The sequence below is a fragment of the Bos indicus x Bos taurus genome, chromosome 17 (genome assembly GCF_003369695.1).
Source record: "Bos indicus x Bos taurus breed Angus x Brahman F1 hybrid chromosome 17, Bos_hybrid_MaternalHap_v2.0, whole genome shotgun sequence".
Lineage (NCBI taxonomy): Eukaryota > Metazoa > Chordata > Mammalia > Artiodactyla > Bovidae > Bos > Bos indicus x Bos taurus.
Window position 1 is genome coordinate 62,554,911 of NC_040092.1, and position 23,957 is coordinate 62,578,867.

At 41.5% G+C, this 23,957-nt stretch overlaps 1 protein-coding gene across 4 annotated transcripts in view; it reads left to right on the forward strand.

Annotated features, from left to right (window-relative positions):
- ARHGAP10 (Rho GTPase activating protein 10) overlaps nucleotides 1–23,957 on the forward strand; it is a 376,879-nt gene that overhangs the window by 296,394 nt on the left and 56,528 nt on the right. For all 4 annotated transcript variants that reach the window (XM_027513410.1, XM_027513409.1, XM_027513413.1 and 1 more), the window contains one exon: nucleotides 18,846–18,993. In XM_027513410.1, coding sequence (XP_027369211.1) covers nucleotides 18,846–18,993 — 148 coding nt within the window. The remainder of the gene's footprint in view (nucleotides 1–18,845; nucleotides 18,994–23,957) is intronic.

Consider the following 23,957-nt stretch of genomic DNA (forward strand, 5'->3'; position numbering starts at 1 on the left):
GAGCCACTCTAGAAGATTAATTGAACCCAAGGAGAGTGGGTCTAGGAACCTCTGGTTTATAGCCAGTCTATCAGAACCAGATGTTCTGGTTCCAGATGTTCAAGCTGGATTTAGAAAAGGCAGAGGAACCAGAGATCAAATTGCCAACATCTGCTGGATCATAGAAAAAGCAAGAGAGTTCCAGAAAAACATCTACTTCTGCTTTATTGACTACTCTAAAGTCTTTGACTGTGTGGATCACAACAAACCGTGGAAAACTCTTAAAGAGATGGAAATACCAGACCACCTGACCTGCCTCTTGAGAAATCTATATGCAGGTCAAGAAGCAACAGTTAGAACTGGACATGGAACAACAGACTGGTTCCAAATCAGGAAAGGAGTACATCAAGGCTGAATATTGTCACCCCGCTTATTTAACTTAATGCAGAGTACATCATGTGAAATTCTGGGCTGGATGAAGCACAAGCTGGAATCAAGATTGCTGGGAGAAATAGCAATAACCTCAAATATGCAGATGACACCACCCTTATGGCAGAAGCTGAAGAAGAACAGAAGAGTTTCTTGATGAAAGTGAAAGAGGAGAATGAAAAAAGTGGCCAAAACTCAACATTCAGAAAACAAAGATCATGACATCTGGTCCCATCACGTCATGGCAAATAGATGGGGAAACAATGGAAACAGTGACAGACTTTCTTTTCTTGGATGGTGACTGCAGCCATGAAATTAAAAGATGATTGCTCCTTGAAAGAAAAGCAATGACAAAGCTAGACAGCATACTAAAAAGCAGAGACGTTACTTTGCCAACAAAGGTCCGTCTAGTCAAGGCTATGGTTTTTCCAGGGGTCATGTATGGATGTGAGAGTTGGACTATAAAGAAAGCTGAGAGCTGAAGAATTGATGCTTTTGAACTGTGGTGTTGGAGAAGACTCTTGAGAGTCCCTTGGACTGCAAGGAGATCCAACCAGTTAATCCCAAAGGAAATCAGTCGTGAATATTCATTGGAAGGACTGATGTTGAAGCAGAAACTCCAGTACTTTAGCCACCTGATGCGAAGAGCTGACTCATTGGAAAAGACCCTGATGCTGGGTAAGATTGAAGGCAGGAGGAGAAGAGGATGACAGAGGATGGGATGGTTGGATGGCATCACTGACTCGATGGAGATGAGTTTGAGCAAGCTCCGGGTGTTGGTGATGGACAGGGAAGCCTGGCATTCTGCAGTCCCTGGGGTCACAAAGAGTCGGATACGCTGAGCAACTGAACTTTACTGATCAGAATCATAGGTGACAACCTGGACTTGTGATTGGCACCTGAAGTAGGGGTTAGTTTTGTGGGACTGAAATTTCAACCTGTGGGGGCTGATCCTGTCTTCAGGTAGATGGGGTCAGAATTGTGTCAGATTGTAGGATATCCAGTGAGTGTCAGGAAATTGCTTATTGGTGGGGGGAAACCCTCACTACTTTCTGGAATTGATGACTGGAATCCTTGCACCCCACCAGGGACACTTCTGTTGCTCAGTGTCTCTTACCACGGGACAGGAGTGTAATGCCAGGAGTGTAATGCCCTCTCCTGGTCCAGGCAGTAAGGAGTACAGTCGGGATGAGCATCCTTCCTGTCTAGGTGTATTCTGTGTCATGTAATCGAGTCTGTGATGTCATCAGCTTGCCAGCCATACCCTGTGGTATCCTCAACCTGCCCTTACTGTCCACAGAGCTGGCTTTTTCCTGGTGGTTGCTGAAGTAGCTAGTCTCTGTGCTGTAACTGTGGGACTGCTTTGTAGACGTGTAGGTACTGCTCGATAGTTTTTCCCTTTAGATCCTGCCTTGCTTGTTGGTTTGTTTCCAAACTGCTGAAAGTTTGGGGCACGTTTCTCACTCCGAAAATTATTCAGTACCTCTCCCGATTTTGTGTTGTCTGCTGATGAAGACCAAGTCATGGATAATAAATATTGAACTAGCGCTCTGAGGCATACCACTAGAAATGTTTCTCTGGGTTTACAGCGGTGGTTCTCAATCCTCAGGAGATGTTTAGCAAAGTGTGGAGACATTTTTGATTGTTACGTTTGGGGTGGAGTAGAGTCTGGGATGCTGCTAACAGGCACAGAATAGCTCCTCCTAAAAAAGTGATCTGTGACTTCTCTGGTTGTCTACTGGTTAAGACTCTGTGCTTCCAATCCAGGGGGAGCAGTTTCGATCCCTGTTTAGGGAACTAAGATTCCACATGCTGCGTGACCATGAAAAAAAAAAAAAAGAGAGAATGACCAGACCCAAAATATCTGTGTTTCTGAGGGTGAGAAACTCTCTGGACCGATGTAAGTTTCCTACAGAGTGTCTGGTGGGGATGATATTTTTGATTTAGTTAAGCACACTTACTATATCAGCATGTAAGAGATTCTCAAAGTGTGGACTGGGGTCCCCCGAGACCCGTTCAGAGGTCTGTGAGGTGACTGCCTTTCTCACTTATTCTTTTACAACTGTCGAGTGGAGTTTTCCAGGGGTGATGTGACATCAGGTGTCAAAACAGATTGAATGCAGAAGCAGATATGAGAATCCTGCTGTCTTCATCTAAATCTGACAGGAAATAGACTTACAAAATATAAAACAATGCCATTTTTTTCACTGCATTATTTTTGTTTTGGAAAATAGTTATTTTTTCGTAAGACAGTATGTTGTTATGTAATGGTTGTTTAATCAACTAATATGTCTTTGAAAAATTTAAAATTTTATTTCCTATATCTAACGCTGGGGATATCATTAAGTGAGAATCGACACAAAGAAAAGTTCTTTGGAACCTAATAATTTTTAAGAGTATAAAGAGGTGCTGAGATGACAGATTTTAAGTGCCTTTGACTGGTCTGTATTTCTTCATTTTCTGTGCAGGGATACCCTGTCATGAGCAACAGTTTCTAAGGCCTTATTAGAATGTAGATACAGACTCACAGACTTAAGAGGGTGGGCTTGCAGTTGACAAGGGGAGTTGAAGGGAGGATGAATTGGGAGGCTGGGATTGGCATATGCACACTACTATATATAACATAGATAACTAACAAGGACCTACTGTTTAGCACAGGGAATTCTCCTCAGTAGTCTGCAATGATCTACATGGGGAAAGGATCTAAAAAGGAGTGGCTATATGTTTGTAACTGATTCACTTTGCTGTACACCTGAAACTAACATGAGATTGTGAATCAACTATACTCCAATATGAAATAAACATAGTTTTAGAAAGTGAGTTCAAAAAATAGGGAAGAAAAACAATGTAGATGTACAAAATGTTGATCTGTTTCCCAGCCTGAAAGCCCTCAGTTCAGTTCAGTTCAGTCTCTCAGTCGTGTCCGACTCTTTGCGACCCCATGAATCACAGTGCGCCAGGCCTCCCTGTCCATCACCAACTCCCGGACTCACGTCCATTGAGTCATTGATGCCATCCAGCCATCTCATCCTCTGTCGTCCCCTTCTCCTCCTGCCCCCAATCCCTCCCAGCATCAGAGTCTTTTCCAATGAGTCAACTCTTTGCATGAGGTGGCCAAAGTACTGGAGTTTCAGCTTTAGCATCATTCCTTCCAAAGAAATCCCAGGACTGATCTCCTTCAGAATGGACTGGTTGGATCTCCTTGCAGTCCAAGGGACTCTCAAGAGTCTTCTCCAACACCACAGTTCAAAAGCATCAATTCTTCGGTGCTCAGCCTTCTTCACAGTCCAACTCTCACATCCATACATGATGACTGGAAAAACCATAGCCTTGACTAGACGGACCTTTGTTGGCAAAGTAATGTCTCTGCTTTTGAATATGCTATCTAGGTTGGTCATAACTTGCCTTCCAAGGAGTAAGCGTCTTTTAATATCATGGCTGCAGTCACCATCTGCAGTGATTTTGGAGCCCCCCAAATTAAAGTCTGACACTGTTTCCCCATCTATTTCCCATGAAGTGATAGGACCAGATGCCATGATCTACATTTTCTGAATGTTGAGCTTTAAACCAACTTTTTCACTCTCTTCTTTCACTTTCATCAAGAGGCTTTCTTCTTCACTTTCTGCCGTAAGGGTGGTGTCATCTGCATATCTGAAAGCCCTGGACTGAAGGAAATTAATTGGCAGCTTCCTAGTTAACCTGCACAATCCTGGATATTCTTTCTGCTTTTCCAGCTGCTCACCATTCCTTTAGAAATCAGTCCAGCACCTAAGTTGGAATCTCCATTTTTCAGAATTGTCAGTTTCAGGTCCCTGGTCCCATTCGTGTGTACCATCTCTTGGTTGCACAGGTAAGGTTGTTGTTATTCGGTCACTAAGTCGTGTCAGACTCTTGGTGACCCCATGGACTGCAGCATGCCAAAAAAAGGCAGAGTTAAGATTAAATTTTTGAAAATATCTCTAGCCCTTTGATTCCTGGGTCGGAAAGATCCCCCGGAGAAGGGGTCGGCTACCCGCTCCAGTATTCTGGCCTGGAGAATTCCATGGACTGTATAGCCCATGGGGTTGCAAAGAGCTGGACACGACTGAGAGACTTGCACTTTCACTCTGGCCCTTTGAGCGGGCTTTCCTTTGAGGCCCTAAAGCGTTGGAAGCATCCTTATCCTCATGCAGAATATTTTGAAATCTGCTCGCATGAAAACTAAGTCTGGCATCTGAATAAGGGATAATACTGTTTCATAGAGTAAAAATGGGGCTTAACTCTTGAACTTTCGTTAGTGTTTGGAATCATGGCTACTCTGGTTAACTAATTCAAGACTTCAGAGAGATCTGTTATTTGGTCTAGCTTAGATAGATAAGGTTTCCAGTAATGTTTGCTTTTACCCTTTCCTTCTGCCATGAAGGTGGACGAAGAATAAAGTTCTGCCATAGTGAAGTGTGTGAGGAATAGAGTGATTGAACGGTGCACTGACTTGTGTTAATAACGTGGTGTTGGAGTTGCTCGAAGTCACTTGGTCTGGTGCAACCGTTCACATCAGGAAACTGAGGCTTAGAAGGCTGAGTTACTCTGCAAGGTCTGAGTTACTCTGCAAGTTGTGACAATCAAATGGCAAGTTATTAACAGTACTTGTCAAATAAGGGAGGTCATTATTTAACCTTTATGGCCTTGGGGCCCTTTATTAGTAAAATGATTACACACAAATTATTTAATCTCTCCAAACATCTGTTTTCTCAGGTATACCATTGAAATCAAACTAGCAACCTTATAGGGTTGTTGATATCTACCTATTTACATAATACCCTTCCTGTTCCAAAATTGTCCTTTGAAAATTTTCAGACCCATAGCAAGGTTGCAACAAAAATACAATAAAGGTTTGTAAGCTCCATACAGTGTAATTATTATAGCTATTGTTGTGGAACCCTTTGAGACTAAGTTCCCTTACATCATGACCCCTCATTTCTTCAATATTTGTCTTACAAAAACAAGGACAAGTTCAGGAAGTTTCGCATGGACACTGTATTGAATATGTTGTGATTCTAAGTGTGGCCATAGTCTAGCATGTCAATACAAATTGGGAATTTCTTAGAAATTAGAATTTGGGCCCCCACCCCAGCCTGCGAATTAGAATCTGTGTTTTCACCTCCAAGTGAGTGTACACGCATCAGTGTTTGAGAAGCACTAATGTATGGGTTATCCATATTCATGCTTCACCAGTTGTCAGATGATAATTTACAGGAAAATTGCCCTCAGTGCAGGATCCAGCCCAGTGTCGTGCAGTGTATTTAACAATTGTCATGTCTCTCTCATCTCCTTTCATTTGGAACTGGTTTCTCAGTCTTTATTTTTCATGATACTGGTACTTTTTTTTAAGATTGATTTATTTCTGACTGTGCTGGGTCTTCACTGCTGGTAGGCTTTCTCTAGTTGCAGTGAGTGAGGGCGCCTCTCTAGCTGTGGTGCCCAAGCTTCTCTTGTAGTGGAGCACAGACCCTAGGCGCACAAGCTTCAGGAGTTGTGACGCTCAAGCTTAGCTGCCACGTGGCATGTGGGATTGTCCTGGAGCAGGGATAGAACCTATGTCCCCGGAATTGGCAGGTGGATTTTTAACTACTGGACCATCAGGGAAGCCTGATACTGGTACTTTTCAAAGTATGTGGGCCAGTTATTTTTCAGAATGATCTGTTTTGACTTTTTCTTCACAGTTAGATTCTGGTTATATATTTTGGGGCAATAGACAAATGATGTTGATTCTTCAGAATCCTTCCGCTGGAAAGTCTTGAATGGCTGAGGACTGGAATCACCTGGAGGCTTCTGTAACTCACCTCTAATGCCTGGGCTGGGGTGAACTGAGAGTGGGCTCCTCTGGGTCTGTTGAGCAGAGGACGTGCACACAAGCCTCTTCCTGTATTTTGAGCTTCCTTGTAGAGTGTGGCAGCCTCAGGGCTCCGAGCGAGGATTTCAGCCAACAGGGCAGAGACCAAAGGGCCTTTTATGATTTAGCATCAGAGACCACAGAGCATCACTGAGCGTGTGCTGTTGACCAACTCAGTGGGGAGCCTGCCCAGGCTCAAGGGGAGGGGACATGGACACCGCTTCTTGTTGGGAAGAGTGTCAAGGGATTTGTAGCCATGTTTTAAGAGTGGGGTGCCAGATGTACACCTATGACTGATTCATGTTGATGTATGGCAGAAACCAGCCCAGTATTGTGAAGCAATTATCCTCCAATTTAAAATAAGTAAACAACAACAACAAAAAACCCATGCTATGGATGGTGACTGCCAGATTTCTCAATCATAAATGCACCGATCTCTTTGTAATTGATGATAATTGATCCATTAGGAGATACTCCAGAATAGTTAAGAATCCATTCCCTCCAGCAGGTTTTTACCCTTTTAAATTAATATTCACTGATGTTGAGATTTATGTTATATAAAAGTCTTAAACATAAGCTGCTCATCTCTCAGTAAATAAGCATATACATAATGATACAGAGTTGGAATCTTTTGTGATAAGGATAATCATGCATGACCCAATTTGACAGGTTCTAAACATATGGTGGCAAATAGATGGGGAAACAATGGAAACAGTGACAGACTTTATTTTCTTGGGCTCCAAAATCACTGCGGACAATGACTGCAGCCATGAAATTAAAAGACGCTTGCTCCTTGGAAGAAAAGCTATGACAAACCTAGACAGCATATTCAAAAGCAGAGACATTGCTTTGCTGACAAAGATCTGTATAGTCAAAGCTATGGTTTTTCCAGTAGTCATGTATGGATGTGAGAGTTGGACAATAAAAAGGGCTGAGCACCGAAGGATTGATGCTTTTGAACTGTGGTGTTGGTGAAGACTCTTGAGAGTCCCTTGGACAGCAAGGAGATCAGACCAGTCAATCCTAAAGGAAATCAACCCTGAATATTCATCAGAAGGATTGATGCTGAAACAGAAGCTCCAATACTTTGGCTACCTGATGCGAAGCTCCAGTACTTTGGCCACCTGATGCAACGAGCTGACTCATTGGAAAAGATGCTGATGATGCTTTTCCTGATGCTGGGAAAGATTGAAAGCAGGAGGAGAAGGGGATGACAGAGGATGAGACGGTTGGATGGCAACACTGACTCCATGGACATGAGTTTGAGCAAACTCTGGGAGTTGGTGGTGAAGGACAGGGAATCTTGGCATGCTGTAGTCTATGGGGTGTCAAAGAGTTGGACATGACTGAGAGACTGAACAAATAAACAAAAACATTTCATACTGATGTTAAGTGATAACTTGATAGTTAGAATATCGACAGCAAAACAGGAAGGGGGGTCTGCTGTCTTCAGTGTGTGGTTTGCTGGCTGTGTTATCCTGACCCTCTCCTTCCAGTTAAAGGAGTACACTTAATGCATCCTCGCACCCGTTGTCATTATTGGAAACCTGTATGTCAAAGCTGGTCCTTGGTGAAGTGAGCTCAGTGGAGGGAAATCTTCCTTTTTTCACTTCAAGCACAGCTACTAAAGATGGAGGATGCACAAGTTCCAAACTGAGCTGGAATCCAAGCATCTAAGCATTAACCTTCTGAGACGCTCCCTGTAAGGAACTAGGTAGAGTTGATGCTTTCATCACAGTTAAGACCTAAGAAGATGAATCGTGCATCCGCACTGAAGGAAAGGCTATTTTGGTCTCCAGTACGTATGCCCTTCATGTAGCCTTGGGTTGGCAGAGATGAGGGTCTAAAACATTGGGCTGTTTGGAATGTTCTTAAAAATATGTATGCCTGATTTCTAAACCCTTAGTTAGAAACACGTTTCGCTTGGGAGGTTAAAATCTAGCTGGGCCCTAATGTGTTGAGAAATCGAATCTTGCCCAAAGCTTTGTTTCTAACTGATGCATACAGCAGAGGTCACCTCTAAAGTACAGCTAGGGACTGTGTTCTGGTAAACTCTAGGAGCCTGGGCTCCACATACAGTTGTCCTCATGGGTTGATTCTTTAAAGAGACAGGTGTTGCATGGGAAGAAAAGGCTCTGAAGAATAGTCATTAGCATTTTAACAGAAATGGTTTTGTGTGTGGGCTGATGGGTGGTTTCATCTTTAAAGAGATTTTTTTTTTTGAGTGTTTATCAGGATTTCTGCAAGGATTATAATGTGTATTAGTTATCACTTCTGTAACAAATAAATTGTAATTTGAAAGAAACTTGCTATTAAAAACTGACAACCTAGTCCCATAAATTTTAGAAGCAGTGATAAAATATAAAGGCTGAAACCACACGTCACCTCTCCCCTTATGCAACTTCTCATAAAATCCCACCATTGATCTCATACAGAACATGGTTTTGCTTTAGGCATTTTAGGCATTTTATTCTGATAGCTAAAATGGAAAAAAAAAAAAAAGTGTGTTGCATTATCTCTTAAATATGTGGGCCACGCCTGGGGGTGTGCATATTTTGAAAAAGATTTCAGATGATTCTGTTAAATGTAATCATATGCAGGTCTTCATGAGATGTTTTCTTCACTGATGAAAATCCATGCATTTCCTTTTGTAGAATTAGTAGGTCCAGGGCTTATTTTTCTTTTCAGAGAAATGGTCATTCGTGCCTACCCAAATGAGTAGGAGTCCTGGCTTACATGGCCAAAGAAAAAATGTCATTTACCTTGATGAGTCAGTTCTAAATTCTATATTCAGTTTAAAGTTTCACAGGTAACATTGAGGACAAGTCCTGCTTTTGTCATAGCCAGAGCTAGCCCTGGCTGGCAGAGATCTCTTTTTGCAGACCTAGGCTTCCTGTGTCCTGATCTTCTGTGCCATGGTTAGGACCATGTGATTTCTAAGGCAGGCTTGAGTCCTGGAGAGAGGCTAGAGTAACAGAGAAGTAAAAGAACCTCGGGAGAAGTTGTACACCTAAGCTGAAGGAGGAGGAAGAGAAAAACAAAGGAATATCATGTGTGGAATACGCTGCATTGTTGACATGGTGTATGTTTCCTCAGTGTTATTCTAGGCTTCTGTAGGAAAAGTATAAGCTTTCTGTTTGCATGTGAGCCAAGGACATATTGATCAGAAAAAAATTCTAGCTAACCACTGGCTTTTTATTCAGTTAAGAATATTTGTAGACATTTGGGTTATGAAAGTCAGGTTACAGCTGTGTTTGGGAAACTGTTTTCTTCTGACTTCAGAAAGTGTGTGCTTGCGTTTCCCAAATGTTTGCAGGTGCAGATTGATTAAAAAAAATGCACTTGGAGTGTTTTTAAAGGTTTGTAAACCAGAAAACAACATTTTAGAACTGGGAATATGTGTTTGCACCACGAATGTAAGAACGATGCAGTTTTGGCTTCATCAGGAGAGGTTCACCTCATGAACTGATCAGGGAGAAAGTTATTTGGTGAGCACATGTGAATTTCTTAGATGCCAGTTGGTTCCAGTATGTTATCAGTGTTTCTTCTTCTTCCCTCTTTTGGTCTTTGTGGAACACTAGGAAGACCAGAGCACTGATGTCCCATCTGCAGTTTTTGTCACTGAAAAAATGCCCATGGTTTGGGATGGGTTGTTTTGGGGTACGTTCCGTTTTATAAAGCTTGTTGATAAAGGTTGTCATTTACTGAAATCTTGAAGGCAAGAGCCAGAGTCAGTTATGTAGTCTCCTATTTGGAGCACAGAGAGCTGCAGAAATCAAAGTATACATTGCCCTAGGACTTGGGAAGAGGTCGGAAAAATGCTACTGGATTGCCAGGGAAGTCCCCACAGTTGGAATCTTAGAAAGAAAAACAGCTCTACCAATTTGATAGATCCCTCCCCACCCTGTAGTGGGGCTTTCCAGGTGGCACTAGTGGTAAAAAACCCACCTTAATCCCTGGGTTGGGAAGATTCCCTGGAGGAGGGCATGGCAACCCACTCCAGTATTCTTGTCTGGAGAATCCCATGGACACAGGAGCCTGGTGGGTTTCAGTCCATGGGGTCACAAAGAGTGAGACATGACTGAAGTAACTTAACGTGCATGCAAGGACCCCACCCTCCACCCCCACCCAATACACTTTTTGCCTTTCTTTTCTTTGAGGGGAGATTTAAACCAAAATGGTTGCTCTTCAAACATTCACAGTGAGTCAGAGCCACTGTCAGAGCCGGGGTCTGGGGGATGGATGCCCCGGGGCTTATTGTGTCTCCTGTTCCTTCTTCCTGCTTGTTCTTCCTGGACACCCCCCTCCCTCTCCTCTGTGATATCAAGCCTCGTGCTGGTGGGTGTCCGCAGAACTGGGAGCAAGCCCCTGCACTGTGCTCCCATGTCAGCCTCCTGGGTCTGTGTGTTGAGGCTTGTGTCCAATAATGCATGTGAAAGCATTTTCAAGAGTTTCAGCTACTGAGCAAAAATCTCCCCTATGAGGAAGGGCACGCATAAAGGATAGTCTTTTGGAAAGAAAGAGTCAGTGCCAGAGTGATGAGAGAGAGCAGTGAACACTGAGACCTTCATCTGGGAACGAATCTGCTGTTCGCTGGTGGTGTGAATAGAATATGAGGGAATCTTTAGCCACAGGGCCTCTCTGTCTGTTCCACTGAGATGCAGGGGTGAGGGAAGCGATAACTAGGAGCCTTTGCAGCTCGCGATTCTGAGTTTATTCTCCAACCAGAATAAAGCATGAAGCCTTAGACTGTTTCCAGGGTCTAGTCTTACTGTCAGTTGCTATGGTCAGTGTTAGTTAAATTTTCTGTAAACGCACGTTTAGTCTTGGGGTAATGTTGATTCCAGAACAGACAGTAGGATGTTTTCACAGCTCTTGGTGTGCTATTCACCCCCCAGCTTAACTCTACACATATGTTGTAGATGGATGATCGGTCAGGGTTAGAGTCACACCGCCCCCAGGTAACAAGTGTTTGTCTAGAGACACTGGAGACTCTGAACTGAAAGAAATATTCGGCCATTTTGTAGTTATGTGTTTTATTTAAAATTTTTTATTTTTTACGTGATTGTTTTTGCTGGGAAAGATTGAGAGCAAGAGGAGAAGGGGTTGACAGAGAAAGAGATGATTGGATGAGATCAATGGACATGAGTTTGAGCAAACTCAGAGAAATAGTAGAGGGTAGGGAAGCATGCTGCAGTTCACGGGGTCGCAAAGAGTCATACACAACTCATCAGCCAAACAATACAGTTTTCAAAGATCAACCTCCCTTCACAGTTATTCCAAAATACTGACTGTATTCCCCATGTTGTACAGCATTTCTTTGTAACTTATTTTACACCTAATATTTTGTACCTCTTAATCTTTTAGCCCTGTGTTTTCCCTCGCCCCATTCCCTCTCCCCTCTGATAACCACTAGTTTCTTCCCTGTATCTGTGAGTCTGCTTCCTTATTTTCCCTAGTCTGTTGTATGTTTTATTTTTTTAACTTTTCACTGGAGTATAGTTGATTTGCAATGTTGTGTTAGTTTCAGGTATATACCAATGTAGTTTTGTATTAAAAAAAAAGAGATTGGATATTTTATTTGTCCCTCTTTTCTATATTAAAGGTTTACTAAGGAGAATATGCACGGATTTCCAATGTCTTCTTATTGAACCTGTTTACGGATAGATGTAGTTATTTATATGAGATATGACATCACCAGAAAGGACATAAGATGAATGGGGCCTGGTATAACTGGGTGGTGTTGGATGTGGACGGGCACGGCGATGAAGACGGGCGTGCTGGAGTCAGGAAATCTGGGCTCAGCTCTTTGTGAGTTAAGCACCGGGCACAATGTCAGTCATACTGCAAGTACCCAGGAATTGCAACTGTTACTATTCAAGGTGCCAGGAATATACAAACATATTAGTAATCTCCCTATCACAAGAAAGACCACTGAACTCTTCTAGAGAAAGAGCTTTTTAAAAAAGAATGACCTCATTCCCCTTAACTTCCTTTACCCATGATGATCTTGTTTAGTCGCCAAGTCATGTCCAACTCTGTGTGACCCCGTGGACTGTAGCCCCCCAGGCTCTTCTGTCCATGAGATTTCAGCTGAACCAAATGCTCTAGGCTTGAGTTGGATACTGAAGTGACATTTGCAGAAGCCCATTCTTGTTTCCTATTCTCTGCAAAGTATTTCCGGCAGAGGTCGCCTGGTCGTTTCCACTCAGGCCCCTGCTAGCAGAGCCTGAACGACCCAGGGAGGTATTTATGTGTATGGCTGCATCCCATGGGCATAAGCATCCGGTTTGTTATGTCTGAGGAATCTGCGACTCTGAGCAGTAGTGCCAGACGTCTGCCTGTGCCAGCACTCTTCAGAGACCGAGTAAGCACTTCTTCACTGCCATGCCTACGTGTGGATTTTTGTTTTTTGTCATTGGATTGTGTGGTTTGAGTTTTTCTTATGTCGTAAACACATAGGTACTGTGGAGAAATTTTCTACCCTGGAAAAAACAGATTCTGAGTAGGCTTGATTTGAGTTCATCTTTTGCCCCAGAGCCAAGATGTCCTGATGTGGGGAAGTTGGGAGAGTCGCATGATTTTGGAATGAGACTTGGGAGGTAGAGGAATTTGCATCCACGCAGTGGTTCTGGACTTGGAAAATCAGTGTTATATTTAAAGTAGACAAACGTCTTGACTATATAGAACAAGATAAGCTAAATTTTAACTGTTAGAATCAGATTCCCAGGAAAGAAGACAGCACTTTAAATAATTTACTCTTTCCTCCTCTTTTGAATTTAAAAAGAATATCTTTTAAAACTAAAAAAAAAAAAAGAGTATCTTTTAAAATAATTTCCGAAGTTTCAGAGAGAACCATGAGAGCATAGATTGGCAGCCTAAAAAAAAAGAGAGATCTGTGGTCGGTGCATTGGCGAACAAGGTTAGATACGTATGAAAGGCAATACATTCTTGAAATGTCTAGGAGACCGAAACACAATGATGGTAACTCTGTATAGATAACCTCCAGGTGAACTTTCCTGAATAGATACAGGGCAGCATAATTGGTGGTTTTTTCCTTAAGAATTAAGTTTGTTTGTTTTTTTAAATGGGCAACAGGAGCTTTGAAATCAGAGTTGAGAGTTAGGATACCAACTCTGCGGTCTGGGTCGACTATTTAATCTTTCAGCTTTTATCATTTTAAAAAACCATGAGGAGTAATACTCCCCTCAAAAGTCCTTGAGAATGTTCAACTGTTTCAGAGAGAGTCTACCACATAGTAGGTGTTTATTAAATGTGAAATGTATTACATGATAGAGGAAGTAATTTAAATTCTAAATTTCAGTGGGAAAATACAGAAGTAAATATATGAAACCATTGTGTGATTCCAGGTGACTTGGCAGTTTTGAGGAGGTACTGTTCATTGCTTCCTTGTAGTCCATTGTTTGATGAGCTTTTCTACAAACACTTTCAACTAAACAGTGAATTTAAGGGATATTCAATACCTCAAAGAATTAACAACCTCTTAAAATGGCAGTTGAGTACGGCAATAAGGATCTGCTTTCATTTTTATTATCATTATTTACTGGATGTGATCCCATTATAATACAGTAGTTACTATTTATTTCTGTTACTTAATGGTGCCAAGTACTGTACCAAATGCTTTACAAATATCTCATTAAATCCCTGTAATAACTTGAGATGTACACATTATGGCTCTTACTATGTAAATGAAAAGATGAGAAAACACTCTTAATAATATGTCTAAACCCCCATAACTGGGAAGACTTAAAAACCAGGGTAGTACCTTTTCAAGTTATCATCTGTGCTTTGGAACCACCTAATCTGATGATGGGCTTCCCAGGTGGCTCAATGGTAATGAGTCTGCCTGCCAAGCAAGAGACACAGGTTTGATCCCTGACTCCGGAAGATCCCTTGGAGAAGAAAATGACTTGGTACACTATAGTCCATGGGGTTGCAAAGAGTTGCACACAACTTAGTAACTAAACCACCACCAGTTCAGTTCAGTTGCTCAGTCTTGTCTGACTCTTTGCAACCCCATGGACTGCAGAATGCCAGGCTTCCCTGTCTATCACCACCTCCCAGAGCTTGCTCAAACTCATGTCCATCGAGTCAGTGATGCCATCCAACCATCTCATCCTCTGTCGTCCCCTTCTTCTCCTGCCTTCAATCTTTCCCAGTGTCAGAGTCTTTTCCAAGGAGTCAGTTCTTTGCGTCAGGTGGCCAAAGTAATGGAGTTTCAGCTTCAGCATCAGTCCTTCCAATGAATATTCAGGACTGATTTCCTTTAGGACTGCCTGGTTTGATCTCCTTGCAGTCCAAGGGACTTTCAAGAGTCTTCTTCAACACCACAGTTCAAAAGCATCAATTCTTCTGCACTCAGCTTTCTTTATAGTCCAACTCTCACATCCATACATGACTACTGAAAAAACCATTGCTTTGGCTAGACGAATGTTTGTTGGCAAAGTGATGTGTCTGCTTTTTAATATGCTGTCTAGGTTTGTCATAGCTTTTCCTCCAAGGAGCAAGCATCTTTTAATTTCATGGCTGCAGTCACCATCTGCAGTGATTTTGGAGCCCAAAAAAAGAAAGTCTGTCACTGTTTCCATTGTTTCCCCATCTATTTGCCATGAAGTGATGGATGGGCCTGGATGCCATGATCTTAGTTTTTGAATGTTAAGTTTGAAGCCAGCTTTTTCACTCTCCTCTTTCACTTTCATGAAGAGGCTCTGCAGTTCCTCTTCATATCTGAAGTTATTGATATTTCTCCTGTCATTCTTGATTCCAGCTTGTGCTTCACCCAGTCTGGCATTTCGCATGATGTACTCTGCATTAAGTTAAATAAGCAGGGTGACAGTATACTGCCTTGACATACTTCTTTACCAATTTTGAACCAGTCCGTTGTTCCACGTCCGGTTCTAACTGTTGCTTCTTGGCCTGCATACGGATTTCTCAGGAGGCAGATCAGGTGGTCTGGTATTCCCATCTCTTTAAGAATTTTCCACAGTTTGTTGTGATCCACACAGTCAAAGGCTTTGGCATAGTCAATAGAGCAGAAATAGATGTTTTTCTGGAACTCTCTTGCTTTTTCTATGATCCAGTGATATTGGCAATTTGATCTCTGGTTCCTCTGCCTTTTCTAAATCCAACTTGAACGTCTGGAAGTTCACAGTTCAGGTACTGTTTGTTGAAGCCTTGCTTGGAGAATTTTGAGCAAACCACCATCTGCTAATAGGTTAGCTCTTTGAAAGCTAATTCACATATGGTTTATTGAGAGAATGGTGGGTCATTAGAATCTTTGAATCATTTCACGCCTAGTTAGGACTTGGGAAGATCCAAGGAATTGATTGCATATGTTCAGGGCCAGTTTTTCTGAAACAACTTTTCTGGTGTTTCAATATAGATTTAGTCCATCCAAGAAAAGTGGAATGACCGTGGAATGACTATCATTGTTTCTCAGCCTTGACTACACAAAAGAATCACCTGGGTAGCTTTAAAATGCAAATCACAGAAAAACAGAACCACTCCCACCCCATCCAAAAGCCCAAAACCCATTCTTAGATATACTTCCTCCTTCAGTTTTATAATTGACATATAATGTTGTTTCAGTTGACCATGTACAACTAATTTGATACGAGTATATATTGTGAAAATTACCCCCGTAAGTTTAGTTACCATCCACCATCACATCACATAGTCACACAATTTTTTTTTCCTGTGATGGGAACTTTTAAGACTACTCTCTTAGCAACTTGCAAGCATATGATATAGTACTGGTAACTATGGTCACTGTGTGGACTTTACACCACCAGAACCTATTTATTTTATAACTCAAAGAAGTTGGTACATCTTGACTACCTTCACCTATTCCCGGAGCTGCCTCTGGCAGCCACCAATCTGTTCTTCGTTTCTATGAATTTGGTTTTTTCTGAGCTTTCTTTCTTTCTAAGAGTCCGATGTAAGTGAGATCGTGTGTGTCTGTCTGACTTATTTCACTGGGCACCGTGCCCTCATCCACATTGTTGCTTATAGCAGGGCTTTCTTCTTCTTTATGGCTGAGTAATATTCTCCTTGGAAGGACTGATGCTGAAGCTCCAATACTTTGGCTACCTGATGCAAAACACTGACTCATTAGAAAAGACCCCGATGCTGGGAAAGATTGAAGGTGGGGGGAGAAGGGGACGACAGAGGATGAGATGGTTGGATGGTATTGCCGACTCTATAGACATGAGTTTGAGCAAGCTCTGAGAGTTGGTGATGGACAGGGAAGCCTGGCGTGCTGCAGTGAATGAGGTCGCAAAGAGTCGGAAAGGACTGAGCCAGTGAACTAACTGAATATTCTCCTGGATGCTCTGATGTAAACTCAACTGTTTCATATCTTCTGGATGCCCAGCCCTGGGATGTCTTGGATCAGCCCCCCCAGGAATCTAGGAGTCACACCCCTGGGTCCCGATTTGCTTGGTCGTCTGGCTCTGCAGACTGGGACTGCTCTCACACCGTACTCCCCACACCCTTACCCTGTGTGGTGGGGGAGGTAGGGGATGCGAAACGGGTCAGCATCCTCATCATTCCAATCAGTGCGATCTTCCAGGAAGGTCTGCTTAGACGGTTATCAGCTCTCCAGCACTGTTTCTTCGAATATACCCTTTCCACTGTTTATACTTCGGGGATACTGGCTCTGTGTTGTTTGATTTCCTGTTCCAGTAACATCCCAGAGGCAGGTGCCATGTTTGTAAAGATTGAACATAAGACCGCAGGCTCTTCCCAACGTTGGTCACACACAGGTGCTAGTTTCTTTTCATGGGATCAAGTTTCCCCATCTTTTCTTCCCTCTTTCACCACTGTCGTCCTCTTCACCACCTAAATTCTTTCCTGTTCCCGTCACTCTGCAGCCTTCCTCAATTGCAGTGATGACACATGGCAGTAAAGCCAGCTGTGCACAATAGTGTACACAGAAGGGGATTTTTTAAGGCAGATAAGTAGTTGCTATTTGCCAGAGCACCCTATTGGAGCACAAAGTCTGTGGAAATACGGTATTAGCAGGTTACCAGTTGGAGCACAAAATTAAATTTTCACAAGCAAATATTTGTCCATTGTAATTTAAACCATTTTTTATTCCATTTACACATGAGGGGGCAGTATGGTACTATAAAGCAAAGGCTCTGTTGAAATTGTTTATTTCTGTTGGTATATGATAGCTTTTAGATGAGAAATTGTAGATTGTGAATATAACTCTGACATGTTGGATAGCTATTCAATGTGATACATATATGTGGTACTCTCACTTGTATATACAGGTCATACACCTATTTTTATTCACATGCATAAATAATAATCTCTGTGCAACAAGGGGGCTTTCACTGAGTGCCTTTTATTGTGAGTTTTATATTTATGGTTTATTTAATGCTAGCTGACTTTCTCCAAGTATCTACATTTAGAACGTCAGTGCTCTGGAGATACAGTGTCTGTTAGGGTGATGTCTAAATGTTTTATATTAAGACTTCGTTGAAGGCTGAAATGACTCCAGTGTTGGGGATGGGAAGCTTCTGAACTCAGGTCTTGGCAGCAATGGAAATGTTATTATAAATCACCTCTGTGATATGCTTCCCTTTATGGCACAGTTTGGCGCTTCCCAGGTGGCACTGATGGTAAAGAACCCTCTTGCCAGTGCAGGAGACTAAGACACATGGGCTTGATCCCTGGGGCGGGGTGGGAAGATCCCCTGGAGGAGGGCAGGGCAACCCACTCCCGTAGTCTGGAGAATCCCATGGACAGAGGAGCCTGGTGGGCTACATACAGTCCATAGGGTCACAGAGTCAGACAAACGACTTAGGATGCACGTATGGTGCAGCTTGCGATTCTCAAAGAAAAAAATTTGCTAAGAAAAGAATCAGCACATTTTAATTAATGTTGTTGTTGCCGACAGATGAATGACACTGTAGATAATGAAGGTGCTGATATTCTAGGTTTCAAAAATAGAGGGGAAATATTTAAGGGAGGTTGGAGGGTATTAAACAAATTGATTAAACATACAGAGCATTTTATGAAAAATGTATGTGGACTCCGAAAGGTAATTTCATAAGCACAGGGTATTTTTAAATGTGTAAAAAATATTTGCAGTCCCATGTTTCTGTTTATGTAGTTTGAAAAAAAAATTAAAACTAGCATTTTGGCATAAATATAACCCTGTGTGAAATTGAATGGGATATTTGTTTTTAGTGTTTTATTCTGGTTACTTCCTTTGCGGATGAAGAGCTGTGGTATTGTCTACATCTGGTGGAGATAATTAGACTTGTTTAGTTTGGGCATGACTCTATTTTGAAATATAATGATTTGATGTTGCTTTTACTTACTGTTAATGAGAAATTTTATTTTGAAATCTCTGTTAAAAAATAAATACAAGATTTATGACTTATGCCCAAAATTTAAAGGCATGGATTTTTGGCTCCAGCAGCCCATTTTGGATGGACTCCAAATCAAATGTTGTTTGGGATTGGTATACTGTTGCAAAACCCAAGTTTCTGTTCATGGAAAACAATTAATGTCCTTTGTGTTCCGATGGCAGATTTTTAGGACCCCGCCTGATGCCACATTGCCTGAGCCAGGCCCCCTGTCAGCACCCCCAAATGCTCCGCCGAGACAATCGAAGAGGCAGGGCCAGAGGACTAAGAGACCCGTGGCCGTATATAATTTCTGTCTTGAACTGGAAGATGGTAAGATGTTCGTTACATTTTTCTTCTATCCTTTGTCCCCAGGGCAGGCCATCATTTCCCATCCTTTGTGTTTTTAGCTTCCTTCTACCCTTAAGATTATAATTTTTTTAGATTAACAGGGAGGGTAAAGCTTGTGTGTCAGGGAGAGCGTGCAAAGTTTCAGTTTGTGTTTGTCTTTGTTATGCACGGTTCTTTTTCTACTTTGAAAAAGACAGCTTACATTTCTATTTTGGGAGGCTTGTGTGACCTCCTGTGAGGTTACATAACCCTGAGACAAATGGAAGAGGAGCTAAAGTGAAAGCAGCTCTTTTGCGAGAGGAGCAGATCCTGTCTGCTGTTCAGGGCATTGAGATCAAAGGCGCAGGGCACGCTTGCACTGGGTCTGTGCTTCTGCACCATCCTTGCCCCAGGTTTCTGACTTTTCCTGAGGCAGGTGTCTTATCCTGTGGCAGAGGTGGCAAAGTGACCACGGGTGGGGCTCGACTGAGCGGACCAGGCTACACTGGGACTCTGATCAGTGGAAGCCCTCACTTTCCATCCAAACCACCCTGTTCCAGCTCACTGTTGCTCAGCGGTTGCCACCTGTCTCAGTATTGCCACCTGTCTCAAATTGGAATTTTAAACAGTGATCCTTACAAAACAAGGCTGTGAGCTCACTGGACACACCCAGTTGCTGATTTGTAACCATGTGGTCATTGGTGTGGAGGATAAGATTGAAACTACCAAGGTTTCATTGGTTTGGAGGTATGAAGTGATTGTCAAAGGGAGGGCAGAAATGAAGATAGAAACAAATCCAGTACCTCCATTATAAGCAGCTGTATAGCTGATATCCAAAGATCCAAGCCAGCAAGTGACATGTGTCTTTAACTCCCAGGGGGTCTGTGCAGGAGGACTAAGGCTTTCCAATATTCTTTTAAAGTATTTAAGACATCCGTGCATGTGATACAAGTGTTAGCTTTACAATCACATCCACATTTTGCAGAGTAAGAGCATGATTTGTTGTGTTATTCCCTTAGTCGTGTCCAACTCTTTGTGACCCTATGGACTGTAGCCTGCCAGTCTCCTCTGTCCATGGAATTCTCCAGGCAAGAATACTGGAGTGGGTAGCCATTCCCTTCTCCAGGAAATCTTCCTGATCCTGGGATTGAACCCAGGTCTCCCACATTGCAGGCGGATTATTTACCATCTGAGTCACCAGGGAAGCCCTCTGATTTAAAGCAACCTCTAGTTTCAGAGCTGCCTTTTAGTCCTTAGTTTGAGCTTCTGAGTCCAGCTAACTTTTTATCCTCTCCTCTTTTTTTTTTTTTCCCCTCACATTCACTGTGTCTACAGAGTTGCTAATAAGGAGTAAAGCTGACTGGTTTGAATTGCACCTTGACTTCTATCTCACTTGTCCTCTGGTGGAAGTGTTAAAAGATCAGTGAATGAGGCAAATGTTGGAAAGTAGGTGCGGGAAAGAAATCAAGGTGACACGAAACAGTACCTGCACAGGCTCATCGACTTTGAGCAAAATCGAATTGACTCTCATTTCATAAAAGGAATGACCAAGGAGGGACCTTTGGTTTTAGAGTTGCATCTACTTGGGGGGCAGGTATTTTTAGCAATTGAATCAGAGTATCCAGTCATGTGAATATAGTTTACCAATCTCTTGGTCACTGGGTTGCTGAGTGATTATTATTAATGGATGAGAAACTGCTGAAGTGGTATTTAGCATATTTTTTATGGATATATTCAAAATGGTGTACAATCATAGCTTTTCTGATTTTTAGGCTACATAATAATTATTTAAAAATTTTAATTATAAGGAAAAAGATTGACAGATATTTAATTCCTTTAGTCTGTCTTTATATTCACTACTTATATGATGTTTTAATCTACATTTTGTCTTTTTATAAACTTTATGTTAATTCTTGATTTCAGCCTTTGTTTTTTTTTTGAATGTTGTTACACTCATAAAAGTTCCTGATTTTGGTCATGGAGTGATTTTATCTCACAGGTCATAAGATAAAGCAACTAAAAACTGTTATTTATCTTCTCCCCTCACTCCAACTATTTGTAGCTCAGCTTTAGTGAAACTCAAGTTGTGTAACAAAGGATTGTTTCAGAGAAAACAAAGTGGGAGCCATATTCCGCATATTCTAAAAAAGGAAATAAATGAAGAGGTGGTGAAAATGCTTTTGAAAGGAAGCATACAGAAAAAGGATACTAAAGAGCTTTGTTATTGATTACTTAGCATACTGAAAACTCTACCCTTTCAAAAAAAAAAATCTCTTATCACCAGAACTAAATGTTTTTCAGTAGTCTGAGTCATCTAATTGTCAGCTCTATTTGGAATTTTCAAAGTTTAATATTTTTATGCATTTTTTCTAATTCATGGTCATTGGGTCACTTCTCATGTTTATCTAGTTTTGGTTACAGTATGTGTTATAGCCACCTTTGGTTGATTTATTTTTCCAAATTATTTGGTTGAGTCTAATAGAAAATTTAAATGCAAGTGTGTTTCTACCCTTCCCCCCACCCCATTTATCTACTGTAGTACAAGTTAGATTTAATGAAGTCCAGTACAAATTATTTTTGTTTAAAGTTAGGGAATTTATTTGCCAAGATTCAAGGAATTAGTTTGGATGACTAGGGATTTTATTTTTCTTTCTTTCTTTTTTTTTAAACTTTTTACTGGAGTATGGTTGCTTTGCAGTGTTGTGTTCTTTGAGGATTTTCTTAAGCTTTTTTGGTCACAGGTTTGGTATTTGAGTGAAGTGGTTTGTAGTATGTTATTTCTTCTGCATGCAGTAGGGTGTGAAAATATAATATGTGATGTACAGAACAGCCAACCTTGGAAAACACTTAGGATTGGTTTCAGTTTAGCATGTAGCAAATCAGAAAGTCATTATTACCAGTCAGCAAGCCTGATGGCATAAGCGGAAGTAGGGTAGGCTTGAAAAGCAGAGAGTCCTGGCTTCGCCTGTGTGAACTAGGAGAGACACCCTCTGCTGTTACACGTGGTTCTATGTTTTTTTAATACCCGCCCCTGCAAATTTAATTACAGATACTTAGTATCTTTACTTTAGCAAAGGTTTAATTGGCATTGGCACATTTAGCCATATTGCATATGCAGGCTCATTATTTTCCTTTGTTAATATGTGATTTAATGGTATTAGACTTGTTATTTGCAGAAAACTTTACAATTTAGTTTCCTAAGGATCTCTGTTGATGATTAATATGAACTGAAATGGATATAGTATCTAGCTAGATTTCTAGAGCAACTGTTAAATCTATTCTGAAATTCTTATTATTTTGTAGAAGCCATATTGTTCACTTTAATATAGCATTTTATAGTCTCAAAACCTTAAAGCTGACTAGCTTTAGCTAAGTCAGTGAAATAGTGAAATATAAGGTAGGCTGCTCAATGCTAAAAAGTAGATCAAAGGCTCCCTTTTATTTTATTCTCAACTTATGTTCCTATGTTTTTATTTCCTCAGAAGTGGTAGTAAAGTAACTTTAAAAAAGTTAATGTATGTTGTGTTTTTGTTTTCACCTGCCCACTCCAAATTTATGTCCTTACTACCTCTTTTTTAATTATATGGATTTCAGATGTACATTATTTTGACATCTGTATACACTAGAGGTTAATCACCACCACAAGTCAGTTATCATCCATCACCATACAGTTGACCTTCAACCGTTTCATCCACTTCCCAATCCTCTTTCCCTCTGATAACCACTAATCTGTTCTCTGTATCTGTGTATTTGTTTTATTTTGTTTATTTGTTTCGTTTTTTTGAGATCCCACATGTGAGTGAAATAATATAGTATTTGTCTTTTTCTCTCTGGCTTGGTTCATATAGCAAAATACTTCCAAGGTCCTTCTTTGTTGTCGCAGATATCAGGATTCCATTCTTTTTCATGGCTGAGTTACATATATACATATGCAGTATACATGGTACATATATATACATATCCATTCATCTGTCAGCGGACACAGGTTGTTTTCCATATCTTGGCTGTTATAAATAATGCTGCAGTGAAAACTGGGGTGCATGTGTCTTGTTGAATTAGTGATTTGTGTTCTTCAGGTGAATACTCAGAAGGGGGATAGCTGTGTCACGTGGCAGTTCCATTCATCTCTTGAGGGACTGTTTCTTTTCCCTAATGGCTGTAGCAAGTTACTGTCCCACCAGCAGTGCTCCAGGGTTCTCTCTTCTCCACAGCCTCTCCAGCATTTTCTTATCTTTAGTAACAGTCATTCTAACAGGTGTGTGGTGATATCTCATTATGATTTTGATTTGCCTTTTCCTCATAATGGATGATGTTGGACATCTTTTCAGGTGTCTTTTGGCCATTCCTATGTCTTCTTTGGAAAGTGTTCGTATTCCCTGCCCGTTTTAAAGTTGTGTTGATTTATTGCCTTACTTTTGGCTGCCCCAGGTCTTCGCTGTTGCCCATGAGCTTTCTGTAGTTGCAGTGACTCGGGGTTCCTCCTCTTTGCGGTCCGTGGGCTTGTCATCGTGGCGGCTTCTCTGGAGGAGCACAGGCTCTAGGGCACGTGGGCTTCAGGGGTTGTGGCTCATGGGCTTAGTTGCCCCACAGCATGTAGGGTCTTCTCAGACCAGGGATCGAATCTGTGTCCCCTGCCTTGCAAGGCGGCTTTAAACCACTGGACCACCAGGGAAGCCCTCAGCCCGTTTTTAACATGGGTTGTTCTATTTGTTTTTTGTTTTTACTGTTAACTTGTATGAGGTCATTATATTTTTGACATTTTAAAGCCTTACTGTATATGTGGTTTGCTCACATCTCCTTCCATTCTGTAGGTTGCCTTGTCACTTGTTGATAGTTTCTCTTGCTGTGCAGGGTTGATACAGTCTCATTTGTTTGTTTTGCTTCTGTTTCCCTTCCTTTGGAGTCAGATCCACAAAAAAATTAGCTATGACCAATGTCAGTGAGTTTACTGCCTGTGTTTTCATCAA